The sequence below is a fragment of the Acromyrmex echinatior genome, chromosome 14 (genome assembly GCF_024713525.1).
Source record: "Acromyrmex echinatior isolate Ae372 chromosome 14, ASM2471352v2, whole genome shotgun sequence".
Lineage (NCBI taxonomy): Eukaryota > Metazoa > Arthropoda > Insecta > Hymenoptera > Formicidae > Acromyrmex > Acromyrmex echinatior.
In genome coordinates, this window is record NC_141865.1 from 8,478,047 (window position 1) to 8,500,964 (window position 22,918).

General features: G+C 35.2%; 1 protein-coding gene across 2 annotated transcripts in view; it reads left to right on the plus strand.

The window, feature by feature from the left end:
- dnr1 (E3 ubiquitin-protein ligase defense repressor 1) overlaps positions 1 to 22,169 on the plus strand; it is a 162,291-nt gene extending 140,122 nt beyond the window's left edge. For both annotated transcript variants that reach the window (XM_011060769.2, XM_087413609.1), the window contains 5 exons: positions 16,292 to 16,532; positions 17,379 to 17,548; positions 18,220 to 18,436; positions 18,568 to 18,765; positions 18,851 to 22,169. In XM_011060769.2, the coding sequence (XP_011059071.1) occupies positions 16,292 to 16,532; positions 17,379 to 17,548; positions 18,220 to 18,436; positions 18,568 to 18,765; positions 18,851 to 19,177 (1,153 nt within the window). In that variant the 3' untranslated portion in view covers positions 19,178 to 22,169. The remainder of the gene's footprint in view (positions 1 to 16,291; positions 16,533 to 17,378; positions 17,549 to 18,219; positions 18,437 to 18,567; positions 18,766 to 18,850) is intronic.
- Positions 22,170 to 22,918: the final 749 nt, after the last annotated feature.

Sequence of the window (22,918 nt, forward strand, 5' to 3'; positions counted from 1 at the left end):
ATGGCTGTTCTCTTTTACAATATCGAGCTTTCTTATCGCATGGGAAACGACACGATTCCGAAGAGAAACTTATGTGAAAATGCGCATGAAAATACAGCATGTCGGCATAATTTTGTGCTTACTTTGCAAGAGTATTCAATGCTATGTATTCAATGAAACTACAGGCAGACACCCATGCTCTATAAAAACATACATCCTTGAAGTGGCGGATCCACGGAGGGAACATGGAGATCATTTGCCTTAGAATCTCACATTTCTTCAAAATAATTTTAATAAAATGTTATATATATTTTTAATATTTCTTTTGATATTCCAAAAATATTTTTTAATCTAAGATACTTGATAAAAACACATATTTCATTATATTATTCTTTTATAATATAATATACTGTATGTATAACTTATGTTAATAATTTTAAATAAAATGTTTTATTTAAAATTATATATTTAAATAACACTTGTTTGATGTAATAATTTACATAATAATTCAATTTTCTTTATACATTTGACCTTATAAAAAAAATTTCATTTGACCTTTTTGATAAATTTCTGGATATGTCAATGCATTCTTGAGATATAGAATATTTACATTCGATCTTTAGATTATTTTCGACGGCAGTTATGTTCTTAATTTGCGGTTTGATAACTTTCATTCCTTTCCAAACATTTTCCTCGCGATGTTTGCACGATGCACTAATCCGCTCACGAGTGTAGGGAACTTCGTTGGCGATTTAGGTCAGGCGAAAAAGAAAAACGTACTTAAGTCCACCCGTAGCATCTCTCTTGTCGACGGAATGGATACACATGTATGTATGTGTGTACGTTGAATATATAAACTAACAATTTTCGGGCTGTGCGAACGCTCACCCGCACAACTACCTATAACAATTCCGGCAAATCTCTACGTCACGTGCCGCAAGGCGGATTTAAGTGCATAATTCATTGTTACTGTAACGTCGCGCATCCAAGTGAATGCGGTGCACTCTTGCGAACGGAGAAATTTCGCAATTTGGTGCAATTGGAACGATGTAAAGAGCGAAATTTATAAATTCTCTCCGGTTTTGACTTTTAAGTGCCTAACTATTGAATTTATTATTTAATATACATGACTTTTAATATGTAGATCTTTCCTCTGGTTTTCAACTGTTTCATATTTCTTGAATTTTTCTTGAATCTTTTTATAAGAAATTATAAATGAATGATATTTCATTTTTCATATGAGGTATACTTACGATTAGTTAATAATTTCGTTATAGTTAATTTCATTTTTCTGTGAAACAAATTAATTTTTTTAAATTTTATCTGTTTTCATACATTATTAATGTTTTAAAATTAATTTAAATATATAATATTTTGTTTAATATTATATATATTAAACAATGTGCAAATGAAATTAAATCTTATTTCAAATCAAATGAGGAATAAAATTTTTCTATTTATCTACTGCTTATAAAGTATATTATTATTCACTCTTATATAAAAACTATTTATTTTAGAAAAAATATTTTTGCTAGAAAGATCAACTTCAAATTGATTCAATAAGTAGAGATTCTGTCAATATTATTCGAATATTTTGCATATTCATTTTCACGAACATTCATTTGAAAATTATAATTTTTTTTCTTTTTAAACTTTTTTACATTTCTATTTTTAATCTTCTTTTATCATCTATTTTCTAGTAACTCACCGTATATATGCGTAATACGCGCAGATAGCAGCTATCGTATTTTAACTCTGGCATATTTTTTTACTGCACTGTATTTTTGCAAAAGCACATTCTTCCGGAAGTGAAAAAGTACCACCGATTCTTCACTGGGAATATCAAATCGCGCAGCTGCATATTTTATCCGTTGATGCGTAGCTTAATTCACATTGCCGCGTATTATCGTGTATTTCGCGCTGTGAGACAAAGAAATTCCGAAACGGCCACAGCTTGGGATATAAGTAATTCATTATTAATGTAACGATGGCGTGTACAGACCGAGCCAAGCTCGAGGAGAGGCTTATTCGTTTGGCACACGATGAGTTTCAAGTTGTATTCCGAGTTGGGGAATGAGACAGGGGTGAAATACTAGTTTCGGTAATGGTTTGTAAACTTATAGCTTCTGTGTATGTGTGTGTGTGTGTGGGGGGGGGGGGGAGGGGTGAATCGAATTCGCGAGTAAGGAGTTGAGTCTCTTCGTGTCGTTGCGTGTTTATCGTATATTCACCTCTATAATTCTCTGAAAATTAACCCTAAATCTGAGCTAATTCAACAAGGAATATGCATTAAAAATTGCATTAAAAATATACAGAAAAAAATAAAAGAATAAAATAAATAAGAGAAATTTTCATTCATCGAATTAATTTTTAAAAAAAAGTTTCGTTGTCGAACGAGATGTTTGTTCTAAAAATACAGAGATTACATGCTGTACTGGAACAGATGTTCCGATAAAATGTTTATGGCATGATCTTACTACTTCTATAGTTACAAGCTATATAAAAACATGTAAAACCCTACTTTTTTCTACATGATATATTTATCCCGGAATTACAATATATTCATTTCATACGAAAAGCGAAAATCCTCCAGCGAATAAAATACAATATTATGTATTCACGCGTTTTTTCGAGTTTTGATTTTCGATATTGTTATTACATAGAAATATTGTTCATTATACTGCTGGTAGAACATTATAGCCATTGATATCATAGTTCTTGATTGAATGATCGTCGATATATAGCAATATTTCATAGATCTTTCATCCATGCAAAAAAATATTTTGCTCCAGCTAGAATTATCACTGTTTTTTTGTATCTGATAGAAAATTATATATCATACGCATAGAATTTGTGGCACAAATCTAAATTCTATTTCTGTCATCCATATGATTAGATGCAATACATATTCAATACCGCAATACTTGTTAGAATCTATTCTAATTAATTTTTCGTACTTAGATAATTTTCGCTATAACTGCAAGATCACTTTTTTAAGTGTAGATCTTTTTTACACTCTTCGTCTATCATCGTATGTTAATTACATCGAGTATACTGGCAAGCACGGCGAGTGATGGCATCGGAGACACGCTCGTGATTTACTGTCGTTCGCATTTTACCGGCAGTTGAATGCTCCTTCGTTCTTCCACCTCCGGTTTCGTTCAACTTTCCGCGATAGAAGAATATCAATTTTGCGGCGGCATTGTTAGACGCGCGCCGCACCGTTTACGATCTCGGAAAATCGACGGGAATCGCGCGGAAGTGAACCTCGTAAAAGGCTAATCTGATTTACAGCGGAATCTCGATCTGAGAGGGGCTCGTAAAAGCTTCTTTCGGACTTTTACGGCGCGCGTCGTGCACGAACCAACTTTTGATATTAAGGACATCCCTTGGCGTGATTGCGCGCGAAAGTGGGAAAGAGAGAACTTTGTCCCAAAGTCTCAAACGCTTTTAAATACCGCGAACTTAATTGCGAGCGATCTCGAGGATGGCAATCGCGGCCGTCGTCAAGTTAAACGCTTGGAGTTGGCCCAGAGTTCTTTTTAGAAAGCCCTTTTTCCACTGAGATCCTGCTATAACGATATATCTGAAGCGATATCCTTCTTTTCTTCTCGTTTTCTGTGGTATGTCCCTGAAAAGGGATAAGCCGCTGAAAAGGGAGTGAAGAGGATGAAAGTAAGAGAAGACGATTAGCTTGCGTTGAAGAGCGAATTGCCCGATCGCAGTGAGCTTTGAAAGATTAGCTTCGAAGGAAGCTTATGAGACATAATTAATTCTTGAATTGATTAGTATTACATGGTGACGTACGTAGTAGTGTGATATAATTAGTAATGTACCTTAAGCCTTAATTATCGTGTTTCTATTACGTTGAAGTTGTTTTACAATTTTCTAAGGAGATAAAAATATTGATATATATATATAGGAATACGTGTTAATCGCATTTATTGAAATGTGATTAACACATATTCCTTTATTGATTTCTATGAGGGTTGTAATGCTTTAAAATCTCTCGTCACATATTAATTTCTCAATTCTGATTTTATCTCTAAATATTCTCTTTATCCTTGTATATAACGCTATCAAATAATGGTAAAAAAAAGATATCAATATCGTAAAAAAAAAAAAAAAAAAAAAAAAATCACCTACATTTACAGCAATCTGATCTGTCTATATCCTCTCGCATTTCCAATACGTTAATTTCTAATGCGTTTATATTAATGCGATATTTCAATTTAAATAGTGACAAGGTTTACTGACATTTATATTGTTTATACGTATTACTGCATAATTGGTTTTCCGATCCTATTAATATTGAAATGTAATGAAGCATCGGCGCATCCTGTTATAAGCATTAGTCTGCGGTGTCCTCCAAATTATCCTCCCCTAATTGACTCGGGATTGTTCTACCACCATTATCGTCGTTGCTGAAAATAAGAGAGCTTTTAATACGAGACAGCTTTTGAATCTCATAGAGTTAATGAATAGCCACGAGCCCATCTGACGGCGACAGCCAAGGAAATTTCGAAAATTATCGACATGAACACTCATCTCTAATTCCGCGTTTCAACGCGAGGAAGAGATACGGAGGCGGAGGTATGTCGGCATCTCGGCCTTTATCGGGAGCAGTCATGGCTCGAAGAGGATGGCTAGAAAGGAGGGAAGTGAAAACAGAGCAGACGGCGCACCGCTATACCGGAAAATAGGGCGTTCGCTCCCGAGATTTCGTTTACCGTGGCTGTCTGACATCTCTCGGCGTTGTAATCTGACGGTATTACAGCCGCCGCGAAGAAGCATGCTTTTTACTCCTTTTCCCCTCTTTTACTTATCTCTGCCTTTCTCTCTCGCTCTCACCCTGTTTGAACTGCGTTACGTCGCGGAGGAGTGGTTCTTGAGAAATGTGGCTGCACCAAAGTTTTTCCGGAACCGTTAAAATTAAGGGGATTTTTTTTTTAATTGTTCGTGAAAGCGTCTCGAACGTAATGACCACACGGCTTTGTAATTCCATGATAATGTAAGCGTAGTCGGACGGAACGAGAAGTTACATAGGATAAGCGACGGTATAATGTTCTTTATGGTGCGAATAAATGTTTCTTTTTTCCGCGTTGGATAAGTGCAACCGCGTTTATCTTACATTTATCTACTTGCACGAAAAGACATCTGTTTTCCAATATGATATTGTAATGTAATAACGTTGTAACACAACGATACTGTAACGGTAAACCTTATTGTTCGAGGCAAGAGTAAACTGTCGCAATATGATAGCGTTATGTCGTGTTCGCGATCAAAATATGAATAATCAATTAGTGTTGATTTTTTGTATATATTTGGTAAATATATTAACGAATAGTTTATAAAATATAGTGTATGTGCGCATTTCAATTTAATAAATCTTAGAATGTAATAAGTATTTTTAGAATGTTTTATTTAGATAGCTTATCGATATTTAAAAATACTTCCTTTTCCATTGAATTATATAAATATAGTTTCTTAGTAAAAATACAAAAGTTTAGTTGATAAACCCGAGATAGACAGGTCAAATATCGGAGGTACTGTGAAAGTTTTACTTGCGTCATGTTGCGATAAAATGAAGACAAAAAGGGATAGGGAGGCGTATAAATCGAAACTAAAACCTGTTGAGCGTAGGATAACTTACAGTGCACGTCACTTTCTTTCTTGTAGGCGCTATTGATTTTATCGAAATAGCAAACTAGATAGTGTGTTGAAGCTTGTGTCACTTCGGGCGTAAAATTATGAACGGCGTTTTACAAAATATTAAAATAATCGCCGCTTGTTTAATAGTGTAATAATTTATATTGCATATCAAATTATGTATATGTATCAAACATATTAAGAATATTAATATTATTTAATAATACTGAAGTTAATATTTAATAATATTAATTTTAGTACAATATTTAATGGTATTAATGTTACAGTTATATTGTTTCTACAATATTTGTTCTATTTATTTGTTTTCATGAAATGCATATCATATTTTTAAGTTTTTGCATAAATCTATGCAATTGAATAAAAAGTTTTAGTTCTATAATAGCTAACAAGTAATAGAATTTTAAAGAAATCTCTCTGGAGGTACCACTTGCTAGTTTTAATCGTGGAATTCATTGCATTTTAACATCTCCTACAAAGAGCGGCAAACGAAATTCAGAGAGTCCATGAAAACTTCTGCTGTGGTAAAATCGAACGATCTCGCGTAACTTTGATATCGGCTGAATAGTTTCTCTGTTTAATTTTAACCGAATGGATCGATATGTGATGTTCGACGTTATTGCTGCAGCAGAATTAAGCGGGAATAATAACGGTTTCCATTTTCGTATAAATTTTGGTTTGCAAAATTACAAATTCAAATCTTGCTTAGGAGCGTATAGTCGAGCCAAAAGTCGAATACCAGATGCGATCGGTGCCACTTCCGTTTATGTAGTTTTGTTCTTCTATACATAAATCGATATATATATATATATATATATATATATATATATATATTCATGAGCTACTTTTAGAGACTGATATCACATAAAAATATAAAATAATTCATAGGAATGAAGATTTGAAAGAAAATTTTAATTCGATAATTTTATTGTATTGTATATCTAAAATTTTCATACTAAACAATTCTTGTTTGGGACGTTGTCTGCGCTATTTATCTCACTAATCGAATTCACGAAATACCCAAATCCAGTGGCGTCGAATGAACTCGAAACTACATCGTTCGCCGTACTACGAAGTAGTCGTACATCGCACGGACGTGTTAATGTGGTTTCGGAGCTTTTTACCGGTCAAACCGCGATGCGGAAGGTCGAAATTGCGTATAAGTTTTTAACGTGCAGACACTCGTTATGGCTAAACTCGCCTCGAATGAATAGGCAGATAAATGGATCCGGCGGTGGGGAAGAACAAGTAGATACATGAAAAGTACTTGAAGTTCTTCGCGGGTTAAAGCTGAAACAGGCTTCGCGATGCTCGTGAACATTGCAGTTTCAAAGCTTAATTTCGCCGGATAGTTTAATCGGGCAGAATTCAACGATGATGTCCGCCGCTAGAAGGACTTTGCGAGTAAACGTCAGTAAGTGCTTGTAGATGGTCCTCTCTGCCTCCTCCTCCTTTTCTTAAACATCCATTCTGCTACTTGAAATTTCAGCGCGATTCTAGCGGCAATAGCAGAATCCGAATACTCGCCACCGAGCTAACTCGTCTTCAGTCAAGTGCACCGGAAGTAATTCGTCAGATAAATCCGACCGAATTTCCGGAAGAGATCTCTTTCGATCCAAAACTACTGTCTCTCGAAAAGATTTTCCTTTTCGCGAGAGATATCGATATACATCGGAGATTTTTCGTTTCAAGATGATTGAGAAAGAATAACATGAATAGAGCAGAAATAACAAAAAGTTTTCACAAGAAACATTATATTTTATTGTTTCGCAGAAGAATAAGATGAAAAAATTCATAGATAAATTTACCATATTTTAATGAAGGTTGTTAAATCCCTATGATATAATTTCTCTTTAAATTTTTGAAAGTAAATTGACTTTATCATCGTTAAGGAATTTGTTATTAAAGTACACGCTATTAGTGAGACAACCCGTGTACAGAGGAAAAACCTCCAGAGTGGTTTCCCTTGGGGAGACTACAGGCGGAGGATGTTTATTAGCGCGCTCAGATTGCATCTCGCGGTAGTCTCGTGTTTATTTGTCTCAATTAATTTTTTGCAGTACTTCATTATCCCATAGTGAATGGATATTACCTTCCAGATTTACGCAAAATGTATAAAAACGGAGCTCTCTCTCTCTGCGCGCGTGTAACGTAATAGATTCATTTAGAATATGAGAGTATCCTGGCTTTAGTATTTTTATGAGTAGTGTACTTGTGTACTTTAAATTGCATGGTGAATGCATTTCTCTAAATAAACACGTGACACAGAAAAAAATCACTAGTGTTGCAATAAAATTGCTTGATGTGTAAAATTGTTACCTAAATGTAAAGTCTTTTCTGACAGCATAAGAATGTCATATTTTGTCCCATACATTTTACGTATTCAAACCCGCTTTGTATCGTTAAAAATAATTTCGTGGAAACGCTTAAGCTTTTATATATGTAAAAACAAGTACTTGTTTGTATAAGATTTCTTGTTTGAAATCTTATAAAATCGAGTTGAGTTCCTGTCAACAGAATTGTACAAATTCGACAATAGCTGAAGTATCTAAAAATTTAGTTAGATCTGAAAATAAATTTTGTTGGACTGTCAACATAATTTTGCAAACTGATTGCCAGAATATCAAAATTTTATGCAACATTGCTCATTATGCTTAAGTTTTGTACACAAACTTTAATAGACTAACAAAGACTATTATCAGATTTGTATCTAGCTGAATCTTTAGACATTTTGGTAGAATCATTCTTTCCATGTAACGCAATAGATAGATAACAGGCGTGAACATACTCGTGAATTTGTAGAAACGTAATTACTCTCGTGCGTTATATATGTAGGAATTATATCTCGTCCCTCGGTTGCTGCGCACACGCAAATAGAATTGCGATCGACGAAAAGACAGTCTCTTGAGGCTTTCCTGGTTCTCAAGTTTCCATCATCCACCCTTGCTGTAACTCGGATCACGAACTTTATCAGGTCAAAGATTTGTTTTATTCAGTGTCACGTAACTCGTCGTTTTCCCGCGTATTCCCACGCGGATTCCATAATCTTATTGGCAAGTTCCATTTTGAGCAAAATAAATCCGTGGACCCCCTCTATGCGCCACTCGTGAAAAATATGAAATGTTAAAAGGCTATCTATTAGAATCAATATGCACTTTTGGATTCAATGGCTCTAAATTTATTATTTATTATCCCGTCATAATCGTTGAATCGCATTGATCAGTGTCATTTCTGTTACAATTTTCGATAATTGGTGATATGCCAAAAATATTTGTAAATATTAGATCATTTAAAAAGTATCCGCGGTTTTTTGTTCAATTTTTGAATGAAAAACCCGCGGATACTTTTTAAATGACCCAGGATTTGCGCTTCGCATGTGTCGCGTATTATTAGTATGCAGTAACTTTAAATCAATCGACAACGTCCCAGGCGCAATGAATCAGCCCTTTGGTAATTTCATTACGCGATCGTGTCGCGGAACGCTGTGGTGGAAAATTCAACGGTTGAGATCAGTTGCATTTTCACGGTTGGGAAAGCTTCTTGGGCGTCTCTCGGGGAAAATATGTAGCAGGTTCTCCGAAACGGACTTCCATCTCGATTCTCGATAATAAGCAGATCCACGAGCGGCCGGCGTGATATATGGATCGATCGATACGAGAAGAAAGTGTATGTATCACGAGTATACGTTTCGCAGATTACTTGCTCCTGAACTTTAATTATCGAGCGTATAACCTTCGACAAGAATTAATTACTCGCGAGCTGACACGATTTCCTGTTAGATCTCACGCTTGCCGTGCCATAATGCGCGGATGGATCCAAAGAGAAAATTCTATTATAAGGTAACGAAGAACAGGTAAAGTCAATTATTGCGGTAGTCACGAGATAGCCGACGCGAGAAAAGAAAAGAAGAAATTTATGTGGGTTATTATAATTTTATTGGTTTTTATTATTGCCTTTCCTCTTCGATAAGCATTAAAAGCTGTTAAAATAAAGACTAAAATTCCGATAAGCACGAAGAATTTAATATTCTCCGCACCAAATTTTCATAAAATAAAATGGAACCCGATATCGGCTCTTATTCATTGATTCCCAATACTTTCGATAACAGTCCATTATTATTTCGAGAACAGGATCGTGATTGCGTTAGTTTCGTGGCAGAAAATTGTAGAGACACGAGATAATTGAATTATACGGCTACACTCTATTGCGTACCCGCGTATTTAGCCAGGAGGAAGAGAGCTACATAATGCAAAATTGAATCCTCGGTATTGGGGCGCAGTTATGAACTTTAGTTATTCCGGTTAAATACGATAATAATGAATTATCGATTCAACATTATAATGAGCAGAAACTCGTGCGACGATCACAGGAAATATATTTAAAATTAAATCTGAAATGAAAATCTACACAATATTAAATTATTTATACGTAATATATATTTATCTTTATATACATATGTTACGCTACGATAATTATCCATATATTACATCAAGTAACGAAATTCTTGACACTTTCTTATTTCATTAATAAGCTAAGTAACAATCATATTTGGTGCTTGTAAAGAAAGATCAAATGTGAAAGACATAAATTATTTCGTCAAAATCAAATAGTGGAAACAAGAAAGAGAGTCACAGCCGTAAAAGCAAAAGTAATTACGACTTGTTTCAAGGGTTGGCTCGTTAATTACGACTCGAGGAATAATTAATTACGCACGGTCCGATTAGATACAAAACCGTACGTGGTCGTTGTGGCGAGCGTGCCTGAAAATTGCTGGCAAGACCGTATGGTACAATTAAAGCATTGTGCAACGGGCACGAACAAGAATAAATACACACTAATACACGTTTGTATGTGCGCGTTCTAAAGCGTGTACATAATTGGAGCACCCGTGAGGTTTTCGGCCGCCGAGTCGCTAATGAACGTGCGAAGACATTCTCGAATATCGTCGCTATTTTTATTCTTAAGCTGCTTTGATAGGTGTTTACATAATTGAGGAGTTTAGAAATTGAGAAGATATTTTTTTATTGAAAAATTCTTGATGAATACTCCCCCCCCCCTCTCTCTCCTCTCTCTCTTTCGCTCTTTCCCTCTTCCTTCTTTCTATCTTTTTTTTCTTATGCTAAATGAATCGCAAAACTAAAGAGTTGGGAAGAATATCAATTATATATTCACGCTTTGAATTTTTATTCTAGAATTTGAATTTTAAAGAAAAAGATAAAAAAAAAGGAAAAAACAGTAATAGGAAAGATATATGCGCCGCACGTTTAAAGTATGTCATAAGTAAGATCGTATTATCATCGTGTTTTTCCATGCCTTCCATTATCACGGCTTTGTCTTATTGTCACAAAGAATTTTAAACACATTGGAAGGCTAAATAAAGATTATGTATATACTGCAAGAAAAAACACTTTTATAAGTATAGTTTAATAAATATGACAGAAAAATATGCTAAGTAATGCAACGTAAACGTAAAAGAACACATTGCATAAGAACACATTATTTCGAAGACTCCGCTTATCTTTTGAAGCTTATTTTTTTAAATTATGAAAATTCAATGTTATTTAAATCTGTTTACAATTTATCATACAAATCTGACTGATCCGAATTTTAAAAATAGAATAAATTATATGTATTGTATGGAATAAATCCTGTATAATATTAAAAGTTTATGTTAATACGAGATATTTTTTAATATTATTAATCTTTAATCTTTCCAAAATCTCTCGTGCAATTATTTCAATTGTATGCGCAACGAATGAAAAATAATTTAACGATCAGTTAATTTAAGCAGTCAATTGAATTTTTAATTATCCCACAAAAAATAATTTAATGATTAGAGTGAATTTAGTAAATTCAATGTTTAATTTTCACTTAACTATTCCGTTCTTCTCGGCCAACAGGAAACTTCGTAATTTGCGTATATATTATTAATGCAGTGGTTAATACCGCGCACGTGAATCCTGCGACGTTCCCGTTTTCTCGTGCCAGAATTATGAAACCTAATTTAAAGCGTTCCAAGGGATCGCCTCGCGGTCACTTTGTAGCCGGTCTTTACAGCCACTACCAAACCCGATCCTCTTTGCCACGTGGAAACTCTCCACGCGCAAATCTGAACGGCCGCGAACAAGCCTTTTGAAATTCACGGCTTGTCGGATCTGGTGTTGACTCATTTACAATGTGGCTAGCTAATGTCACCCAGTGACAGTCCGCATGCAGCGTAGCAACTACACGCTAATGCTAATCCGCATGCTGCTGACTCGCCCGCAACGAGTTTCGACGAATTGCGACGCGCTCGTTTCCTCTAAGAAATTCTGCCAGTTTATTCGTAACTGCCCCCTCGGCTGTACCCACCTTTCGTGTCATCCAGGACCAAAACCGACAAACGAAGTCCGAGCCACGGTGACTACTTCAAAATTACTCGGGACCGGCTGGAAATAACCTTTGAATTATTTACTAGGAAATATTGCGGATACAGAACCGCGGAGGTCGTGGAGCTTTACTACAATCCTGTTCGCCCGACTGCAAACCGTCAGCTCGAATTTTCACGCTCTTTGAGCAGCTCTTTGCTGGTATCGACGATACGCGTCACTTTTACTCGCATAATTTTTATTTAAAAAAATATATTCGAATATTGTATTTAATCACATCGTAGAAATTGATATTTTACAGCTCTATTTTTTACATGTTGCTCTCGTTTATTTGCTATGTTTCTCAGGCGGAAGTATACAGTCATGCATAAAGTATAACGCATAATGCATAAAAAATGAATCGATCTAAATCTTTTATTTTCTTCTTTTTTAAATAAAAGATTCTTTTTGCAATAAGCTGATCAGTGAGTAATTAGTAATAGGTCAGAAGTCAGGAGCGAATTGTAAGCGAGTCAGTAATACATCATATGATAATAATAAGTCAGTAATCAGTGACTGCTAGAGATGATCAAATTCCGTTTTTTTTATGATTTAAGAACTTAGGTTCCGTTATGACTGATCAATCACACAGTGTATTTATTTGTTTTGAGAACTACCATCTCCTCCTGATTGGTTGAAATATTGTGACATCATGTTCTAATATGATTTATTCCGAATGTAAGTTCCCTAAGATTTTTATGACTTATAATTCTTACCAGTATCAGAAAAACAAAAATTAATTGTAAGTGTTCAATTTTCGAATAAAACATTCACTGTGACTCCGTCCTTGAATTTCGCAGGTGTGTTCACGGATCCATGATGCACGAAATTACCAACACTTCGCGTGTTAGTCCAGTATGACTGATTTATAAGTACCTCTTACACAATCGAGTGGAACGCCCTATTTGAAACTGCACGAAAGGGCCGACCTTGTTTCCATTTCTGAATAATGTATAGGAAAGTGCTGTATACACGTCATGAATGAATACGTCGCTAGCCAGACGTTCTATGACGATGTCGTTAATATTACCGGAGTTACTCGACTCACGTTAATTCAAATATCCCTTCATGCAACGCGGTTATATTTGTCAAACAGTACGGCATGATATATGATATCCGTTCGGCATGCGGTCTAATAAATATTTCGTTGGGTACTAAAAGTATCGCGCTGAATTTTCCCAAAATAGTCTTGTCTGTAATAGCGCTTAATAAAAGCTTTATTCTACCGAGGGATTTCGCAGCATTTAAGGCGGCTCGAAAGCTTTCTAAAAGCACTCAGCCTAGCCTCGTTTAGTCAGATCTTCTTGCCGCGTATATAAGTTCGCGATGTTAGAAGTGTTGTTCATAATTCGATGTGCTTCTTTATTATTCGTCTCGATTTTAGCAGAACAGAAAAATCTTCAGCGAAAGGAAGGATCAGTTAACGAAATTAATCTCTGCTCGAGAATTAACGAGAACGATAAACGATATGAAATGCGTTAGTAATATTAAATTCAGTGTCATTTCAGATTAACGAGAGAGATGATATCATTGCAGATGCAAAGTGCAAACTCTGCTTAATTATCCGAAGCTTCTCCACGAGGCAAATCGAGATTAAGTGAACTCGATTAGACTGCTATTCTGATAATTTTATTATCCTGAAAATCGAGATGCTACGGTCACTACTCCGTGAGATTGTGTAATTTCAGGTAATGTTCTCGAATGTTCGCGGACGAAGAAGAGCGAAACGATTTCGTAATTTTAGAAAGTAATTTCGGTCGTTGGAATATCGCTGGAAACTCTCAGGCCGAGGCCGGCGTCGTTCGATTAAGAGTTCGGTCTGCGAGTCTTAATTTGCGAAAGCGGTTCAAATCGCATCCCTCTTTGTTCTTCGCGCGAATCATCGGCCGGAAGAGTTCGATTTTACGGCGACGATTTTCATCGCGCGCGATTGTTAACGATGAGTTCATCGAGTTCCGGCATTCTCTTCGATCTTCCCTCTGGAAACTTTGGACAAAACCAATATCTCTCGTACGGTGACAAATGTCACTGGGTTCTCCAACACTTCCTACCAACCTGCGGATTTCGCTGAAGTTCGAGACTGACGAAGACAGAAATTCTGTCCAACAAGAACAAGATTGTTCGCACTGATTCGCACATTCGCGACCCAGGAAAATGATCTGCCGTAAATAAGGTCTTTCCTTTTGGAGGGAAGAGGTGTTCGAGAGTAAAGTACCGTGAAATTTTATGGCGGGAAAAATCGCTTAATTTACACGGCGATTCACGAAGAAATGCATTTCAAGATGCGACGGTGATGCGACTGGTTGGTTGGAACTGCAACTGCTCGGGCGCAGATTTCGATCGCGACCTAATTTTTTACGCAACCGTCTGACACGATTCCTCTTTTACGTTTTTCCAAGAATGTCCTCTTGATAATTTTCTGACAGAAAAAATATCGAGGTCATCCGAAGTTTTCCGGCTGTAAACAGGTTGAACACGAGAAAGTTTCTCGATACCAACTACGTTTGGCTAAAAATTCGGATATCTTCGACAATTGATATTTTCTTCAAATTCTTGCTAATACGAATCTTTGTCGATTCGTCGGTTTTAGTTCTTGTCGCAGCTATCTGATTTATTCTCAATCAAAATTGATATTTTCCTTGTTAAGGAGATTCTAGAATCATTTGTTTTTCAAATAAATAAGTATTTTTCTGCTTTTACATATTTAAAAATCCTTTTTCACAATTAAAGTATAAACAGTAATGTAGTGCAAACCGATCGACTTTATGTCAAAAACGAAAAAAATTGGAGTTTTGTTATCGATTTCTGGCGTCAACTCGTAACAATATTTGTTTTGTATACAAGTTTTATACTTTATACGGATAAAACAATTTTGTTTGGACTAGGAATTGAAACAAACAATGTTGAGTTCTTAGAATTATAATATATTTTAGATAACTAATATGAAAGATTTTACATAACTAATATGAAAGATTAGTTAAAAAATTTGTATGTATGATATAGTAGTGTGTATAGTGATGTGTCAATGACGTGTAAATTGATAAAAGACGACTTTAGAATCCTCTTAAGAATATAGCGAACCAACCATGTAGCTCGGAAATTATCACAGATAATTTCTTTTTCTTTATCAATTGAGATAATAGCGTTGAAGTAATGATAAATTTGAATTGGATGCACTCTTTAAGTGTTATATCACGAGCGAGCTGAATCAAGGTCAATGCTCGCGCGAATGGAAGTATGGGCAATAAATTGTTTTCCTATTGTACCAAATAGCCATCGTACAATTGAATCTTTTGATGCTTCTCGATTATCCATTATTTCCACGATGTGAGTTTGCCAGAGAGAATTTAAAAAAAAAAAAAAGAGGAAGGAAAAAAGGAAATGCAGCGACATGCAGAATCGTGAAAAATGGTAGCACGGTATATTTTAATGCAGATTCTTTAGCGTATTCTGGTACTTCGCGAACGGGCTATTCACTTCCTCTCGACGCGTAATTCCACTTCTCCGACGGCAACATGTTTATCGTGAGATGTATTCGCATTGTACAGCTGAAGGATATTCAGGAGTATGTAAAAGGAGCCCGGAGGTATTTTGGAGAGCTACCCCTTCTTTCGGTCGCGCACTCCGCTATTCTTCAAATATTCATGCGAATGTAGAGTCATACTACCATGGAAATGCAGGATATGAATCATTTAAGTTGTCAACCAGAAATTCAGCCGGCGAACCAAAGTAAAAATATCCTCTGTCGAAGCTTTTTCTTGCGGTAGGTGGTTTGTCAAGGGAAAAAAAGTATAAAATGTTGAAAATGGAAATAACACTACACGCCAACTCGGCGTACGATCGAATACCATCTCAAAGCGCGATTTCGTAGGATTCACGTTACGCACAGACGAGAAAACACTCTCTCGCCTGGCGAGATAATACCTAAACGGCGCGTGCGATTAAATTGCGAACGTATTTTTCGCCATTGCAAACGTGTTTCGATCGTTAATCATTTCTGCATTATTGTATTACTACATTGTTCGGCTGGGATGAAGGGGAAGGAGGAGAGACTTAAAACAATGCTCTCCGAGAAGGGAAGAGTAATCAATCTTACTTTAGCCGGGGAGTACCGTGTATATTAGCTGGTCCGCTGCATACCCGGCACGAAATTGAACTAATTGCAATTAATAACTCTACCCGCAAAACACATCTGAGCGTCATCTCATCGTCGTCCCCTTTCTATCTTGTGATTGCAGGCATCAGTTCTACTTGCATTCTCGTCTCGAGCTGATCGAGAGTAGGCTGAAGGTCGCCGATTGGGGCTCTGTTGCTCGTTTGGTCGCCCTGATAGCGCAAGCCGATGGTGGTGATTACGATGCGCTGTCACCGCCGCACGCGCTCTACTCTCAATGCTGTCACATACAACCCGCGGAACCATGCGAGCCGAAACCGCAAGACTTCCTGCTGCGGATAGTCCAGCAGCACAAGGAAATCAAAGTGCGTTGGAAGAAGTGTTAATTATAATTTGATTATCATACGCACGCTATCGCACATCCGGGGACGATCTGAAAGTCATTGAAATTAAATAATTTTTCTTTTATGTAATAATCGAACGGAAAAAATAAATTAAATATTATATTGCGGAAAAGATTAGTGTAGAAAAAACGCTACAACAATGGCGTAATTTAAAAAAACAAAGTTTTTTTTAGAAAATAAGTTTGAATGTTTTGAAGAATTACTAAAATTTTGTAATATTAATTTTCAAGTCGAGACCTTCATTATGCAAGTCGAATTCTTTTACGTTTATTTTTTCAAATTCATAAATATATGTTCATTTTTTTGCACTGTGTGCTAATAAAAATAATAAATTTTTTCTGTAATATTTGATTTATTTTATTTTATCCATTTATTATACAAAATGACAGCCAATTTAGCAACTTCCTCTGACCTATTCATACTTCTTAACCTCTCATGTGTTTTTATTTTATTTTCCTTTTATTTAATAAATTTTACTACCACATCGATCCAACTTTGTGTTCTCTCGTTCCCGATGTTTAATAAATCTTTTCTATCTATTGTTCTATTTTTTTTTAATTTTATGTTTTTGAATTTGTTATTTAAAATAGAATATGTGACAGCGTTCAATAGAAATACACAATATTTGTTGAATAGTTGCATTTGCAGAGAGATACGATTTTATTATTTTTTGGAGATGGGAAAAAGGGGAGGAAAATTTTGACAACAATCTTTTTTTTACAATTTACAATTTGATAACTGAATATTGCTGAATATGAATATGTGTCGTGCGATCTACATGAATAATAGAGATATGTGAATTTTCAGGGAATGAAAACGTCGACCGCTGAATATTGGCTCTTGAAAGAGATATCAAACCTCGACGCATTCGGACAGGAAATGTTTCACAGTAAATTTGGATACAACGGGGTGTCTATGATCGGCGTTGGTCCGCACGGAATTACGGTCTACCGCAATCAGGACGAAGAGACGCAAAAGTGATTATGCATTAATATATCATTTATATTAATATATCATTTATATTTCAACTATATACATATATATTTGAAATATAAACAAAAATTGATTTACGCAGTCGAAATAATTCCTCGACAAATTCTTTGAAAATTTAAGAAAAATAGCTAAGTTGATGAAATCTAAAACTTTGTAGTATTAAAAACTATACTAAGCGTTTTCATCATAATAAATTTGGACACAGATTAAATAGAAAGCTTAAACGAGCGCTTTTATACATTGATTAATCAATTCATCCAAGTAATATTGTGTTTCGTTAAATTACATATTTATCAACGTGAAATCTCAGATCGACTTTAATGTTGCTTTTCGACGATAGGAGACGGCACGTACCGGCTGTGCTCCACGTTATACCATCCGCCGAGATGATCGTTCAACGGAACAGCTGTTACTGAGAGAACTTCATTATCAATTTGTGCTTAATATAAAATGACAAAGCTGTGTCCTCTAATGAAATTCTTAAGAAAATAATATTAATATATGGAAAATGCTCATGTGCGATAAGATCAATAGAGTCCTTCTGAGCTTTGCTCCATCCATTATGCAAAAGGAAGATTAGCATCAAGATTTTACTTTATCTTTACCTCCATCATGGTTTAATTTATTATACGATGTATTATGTATTGCGTTACAGTATACCGTATACAGCCATACAAAGCGCTACATCACAACGGCGGATGTTCCACTTGGTTTACCTCTCACTTGACGGCGAGGAGACATCACTGGACTTTAAATTAGACTCCAGCCAGTCCGCCAGCGGACTTTACAGAGCGATCACCGAGAAACATGCGTTTTACAGCTGCGAGACAGTTAGGAGCGCGGTTACCGCACAATTTATCCGTGATTTAAAGGTATCTTCTTCTATTTGATTTATTTTTGGTTCTTTTACGCGCTATTTTTTTTTCTTTTGATACAACTCGTTTTCCTAAGTCCTTTTATTTAAATTCGAATGCTATAATCGATCGCTGTTGCTTTCTTTCAGGGGACAATAATTTCCATTTTCAATGAGGACTCGACCCTGGGCAAGAAATATGTGTTCGATATACGTAGGACCTGCCGAGAAGTATATGATAATGCGCGGCGTGCGCTTTATTGCGAAGCGGCGACCATAACTCTGCCGGAGGAGAACGAGACCCTCGATAGGCATGCCTGCGGGGAGTGCGAGAATCCTAAGTGCAAGGTAAGCGACGAATTCGTACCAATGAACCATGCTAATCGGAAGATTCACCATGCGCACTCGATACAAACGATTCGTACGATTTCAGGAATCTCGAGAATGTTTAGCGAGATTATTGGACGCTATGCTTTGCCGGATCTGCATGGATCGAAGTTTAGACACAGCCCTATTTCCCTGCGGACACGCTGTGGCCTGTCTGGACTGCGCCCGTCGCTGCGAACGTTGCCCGTTATGCCGGGCTGACATCGATTATTGCCGGACGATATACCTCCCTATCGAACTGACGCACATCGACAAGCACAATCCGAAATTGCTGTCGGAGACAATCGAACCTGTATTCAGCAAGCCGCTGACGGAGGAGATAAAAGACAAAAGGATTTTAGACAGCGAGGCATCGGTCGACAGTAATATTTGAGAACGTCGAGTCAGACTCGGCGCATTTGAAAGGTTCTTTAGGATTGTCACTTGCCGCGCAGGAAGGGTGTACTGAAATACAGAAGTGAAGCACTTTTCTATTTATCCGTTGAGCGACCGACCGAGTTTTTCGACGTTCGTTCGTATTCCTCAACGACGTTCATCCGATTTTAAAAAATTTTATTTTGCGCAATGATTTTAATTACGTACAATTGCATATTTTATTATTATTTGATGCTACTTCCTTGTTTTTATTCTTAATTTACCTATTTAATTTTCAAAAATGATATTTATATTATGATTTGTATTATGATATTTATATCGTAAGATTACTGTAATCCTCTTTTTTTTTTTACAGAAATGATTTTATTGTTACCAATAGAATGGTTAACACTAACATTATTGTCGATATTCCTTTTATTTTGGAGTTATTATAAAATTATTTGAAATTATTATGTAATATTAGTTTATGCAAAATTACGTATTTTGATCACCAGTTTTGATCTCCTTCAATAAAAATTAATTAAAACTATTAAGAAAGATTTTTATTGGTTCTTAGACAAAAGAAATACATTTTTCAAGAATAGTTAAATGATTTTTTTAAATGATTAATTGTTTCAACAAACAGGGTGAATAGTTTGAAAACATTGAAATTGAGAAATGATGGTACTGTGATTAAAGATGATATTGTTGAGAAGGCACGGGAGATACGAAGGTAGCATAGAGATAAATCCAACGAGGGAATCATGGGATTACATTATTGTATTTACATATTCATGGTGGTATTCACAAATAATCCCTTTAATCGAGCGGCCGAAAAGTGCTATTAGCAGCATGGATCTAACAAGAAACAGTGCTGCCGACATGTGCGAACAAAGATATAAACTATATTATACAAGATCTAAAAGCACTTGGAGTAAATTTTTATTTCTAACTGATGATCGGACCAATTTTTTCCTTGTTATTTCATGATCTTTCTCAATGCTTCTGTGTTCCTCTTGGATAGATACGCTTCTTTTTGGTCGTATGTTTACTCTGATCTAGATAACATTCGCAGGTTATACATACACGCATTGGGTCGAGAACTTTTATCGGAATCAGTGACCCAGCATATTTTTACTACATTCGTTATTCATTTCACATATGCGGTATCGTTTACGAAACAACTACTACAATATAGCTGCTTCTAACGGATTTTCGATGGAATAAAATTTAAATCGTGTCGATATACTTACATTAATTACGATGTTTACATACAGTTTACAATGGACTTAGAAATATTATTACATTGTCACTTTAACTAAACAGTAGATTGTAGTGATAAAGGCAACACAATACATTACATTTAGATATATATTGTGGATCTATTTTTATCACACATATAGTAAAAAAGTAGAATTAAATATGTAATCATTACAGAATTGTTAGTCGAAAATGATTCCCTGCGAATTATATCTTACCTCTTTTTTTTATTGAAATATCCCATATAAAGAAGGAAACTTTTATTACCATAATATCTGTTTATATGTACATAAGAAATGAGATAACCCGCAGCAGAGAGTAGGGTCAAGTGAGTAAAAGTCATGAGTTCACCAAATGTCAAATCTGTTTTAATATACTACGCGCATACGTCATTCTTCGAGTAAGTCAAATAATAAAAATGAAACGAGTTAATTGTCTGTGCTTTGCACCTAAAAGATAAATTGTAGAGTAAAAAGTCAATGGCATTTTATGTCCAAGGAAACACAAAGGAAGACCATTCGTAAATAAAAATAACGTATTCTTATTTAAATTGTGTGTCTTGAGCTAGCTAAATATCCAAAGCATTGACCTTCCTTCTTGTTTCCTGTCAGTGAGAGAAATTCGATATTAGCAAATTGTGAAAAAATAATCTGTAATGAATTATTTCTAATAGCATTCTATGAACTGTGTATGAGTGATGAAAGTGACAGAGAGTAAGAAAGAAAGAGAGAGTGAGAGAAAGATAAAGTATGAAAAAATAATGATCATTATAGTCATTTATCAATGCAAAGCAGACTTTAGTTTGTAATTATTTATAAGAGCAGACGATAGTATGTATTTACACACTACTATGTTTAACGCCCTTCGAGAGACTCCTCTTCAGATACAGCGTAGTCTATTTGAAAAAATGTAGACTTAGTATTCTATACTATCATGAGATACGCTTTGCGAATTTTTAAAACGTCAATATGATAGTGAAACTGTACTGCACTGTATCTGTAAGATTAGAGTATCGTTTTGAGTGATCTATTCTTTCTTTTAGATATTAACGTGAGCGTCAATATAAAAACGTTAAGTTAAAATTGTGATTATGCAAATCAATGCAATTCTGCAATAGGTAAAAAAAAAAAGATATAGGCAACTGTTTTGTCCGCGTGAAGACAAAATATTTCTGCCGTAAAATATCGCGTAACTACCGTGGAATAATCTCAAATTACGATAAGTAGCTTTGGAAATGATCGATATTACGCGATTACGTTCTACGAAATATTATAATCGTCTGCAGTCGCGAATGTGAAAACAAAATAACTTTGTACCATTACTGCGTGTCTCGATAGTTGTAAGATTACTAATAATGATGACACAACAATAACACTATTATTACACATTACGATTAATAATTTCTTGTGATTTTAAATCTCTGTATAAAACATATAAGAAAAAGTAATTCAAAATATTGTAGCTAATAGATCTATATGGTAGATATGAAAATGATCCGAGAGAATGAGAGAGAGAGAGAGAGAGTGTGTGTGTGTGTATGTGTGAATGTTATTTCTAAAAGTTTTTCATTTGCAAAGAGTATTTTTAAAGTATTTCCAATTATTTTTTAGTATTATATCAAATTTCCACCTAATGCGTGAGACGGTGGGAAAATGCGGGCGTATACATATGAAATTATAACTCACAAGACGTAAATTTTAGCGTTCAATACGATGTTCCAATCTGTTGATTAAATACCGTAAAACATTGAACTATCTCTTTTTTATTTTCCCTCTATATTAATCCTTATATAAACAATTGTCCTATGTACAATTTCATATATTATGAAAATTTCTTATATATTATTTGATTATATTATACAAATTTTCCACTTAATTAATGATTAATATATTATTAATATATTATAATTTTATATATAAATATGCATTTATATATTATATTAATTATAAAAAAAATATACAATTTGTGTAATTATATAATTAATATAATATATTAATTATATGTATATATTATGCTAAATTTAAATGATTACAGGCGCAAGTTTATCGCATCGGGCGATAAAGCATATTTTAAAATCACACTCCCGTTTAATTTTGTTTCGTTGGGAAATGTTTCAGTGTTTCATAAGAGGCGTACGTTTGTCACGACGCTTCTCACGCACGTTCGGTTTCTTCTATTCAGCAGATATTGTGTGTCAGCGTAAAAATTAGCATCGCGCGGTGGAACGACCGGTTCGGTTGTCGGCACGTTCGTAGAAAGCGAGTTCGTACTACAGCCATCTACTCTTTTTTTCTTTCTTATACTTACACATCGTGCAAAAAAAAAGCAGGCAGATGAAATCTGCCTCAGGCAGTTTCGTGTTAACACCGCGATTTTCGAAATCGCGCCGTCGCGATCGTAATATTAACGTCAAAAAATTATTGTCTAATTGTTAATTTGAAATAATTTTTTGATTAACATTATCGCGATGACGCGATTTTCTTTACCTGAGGTAGATTTC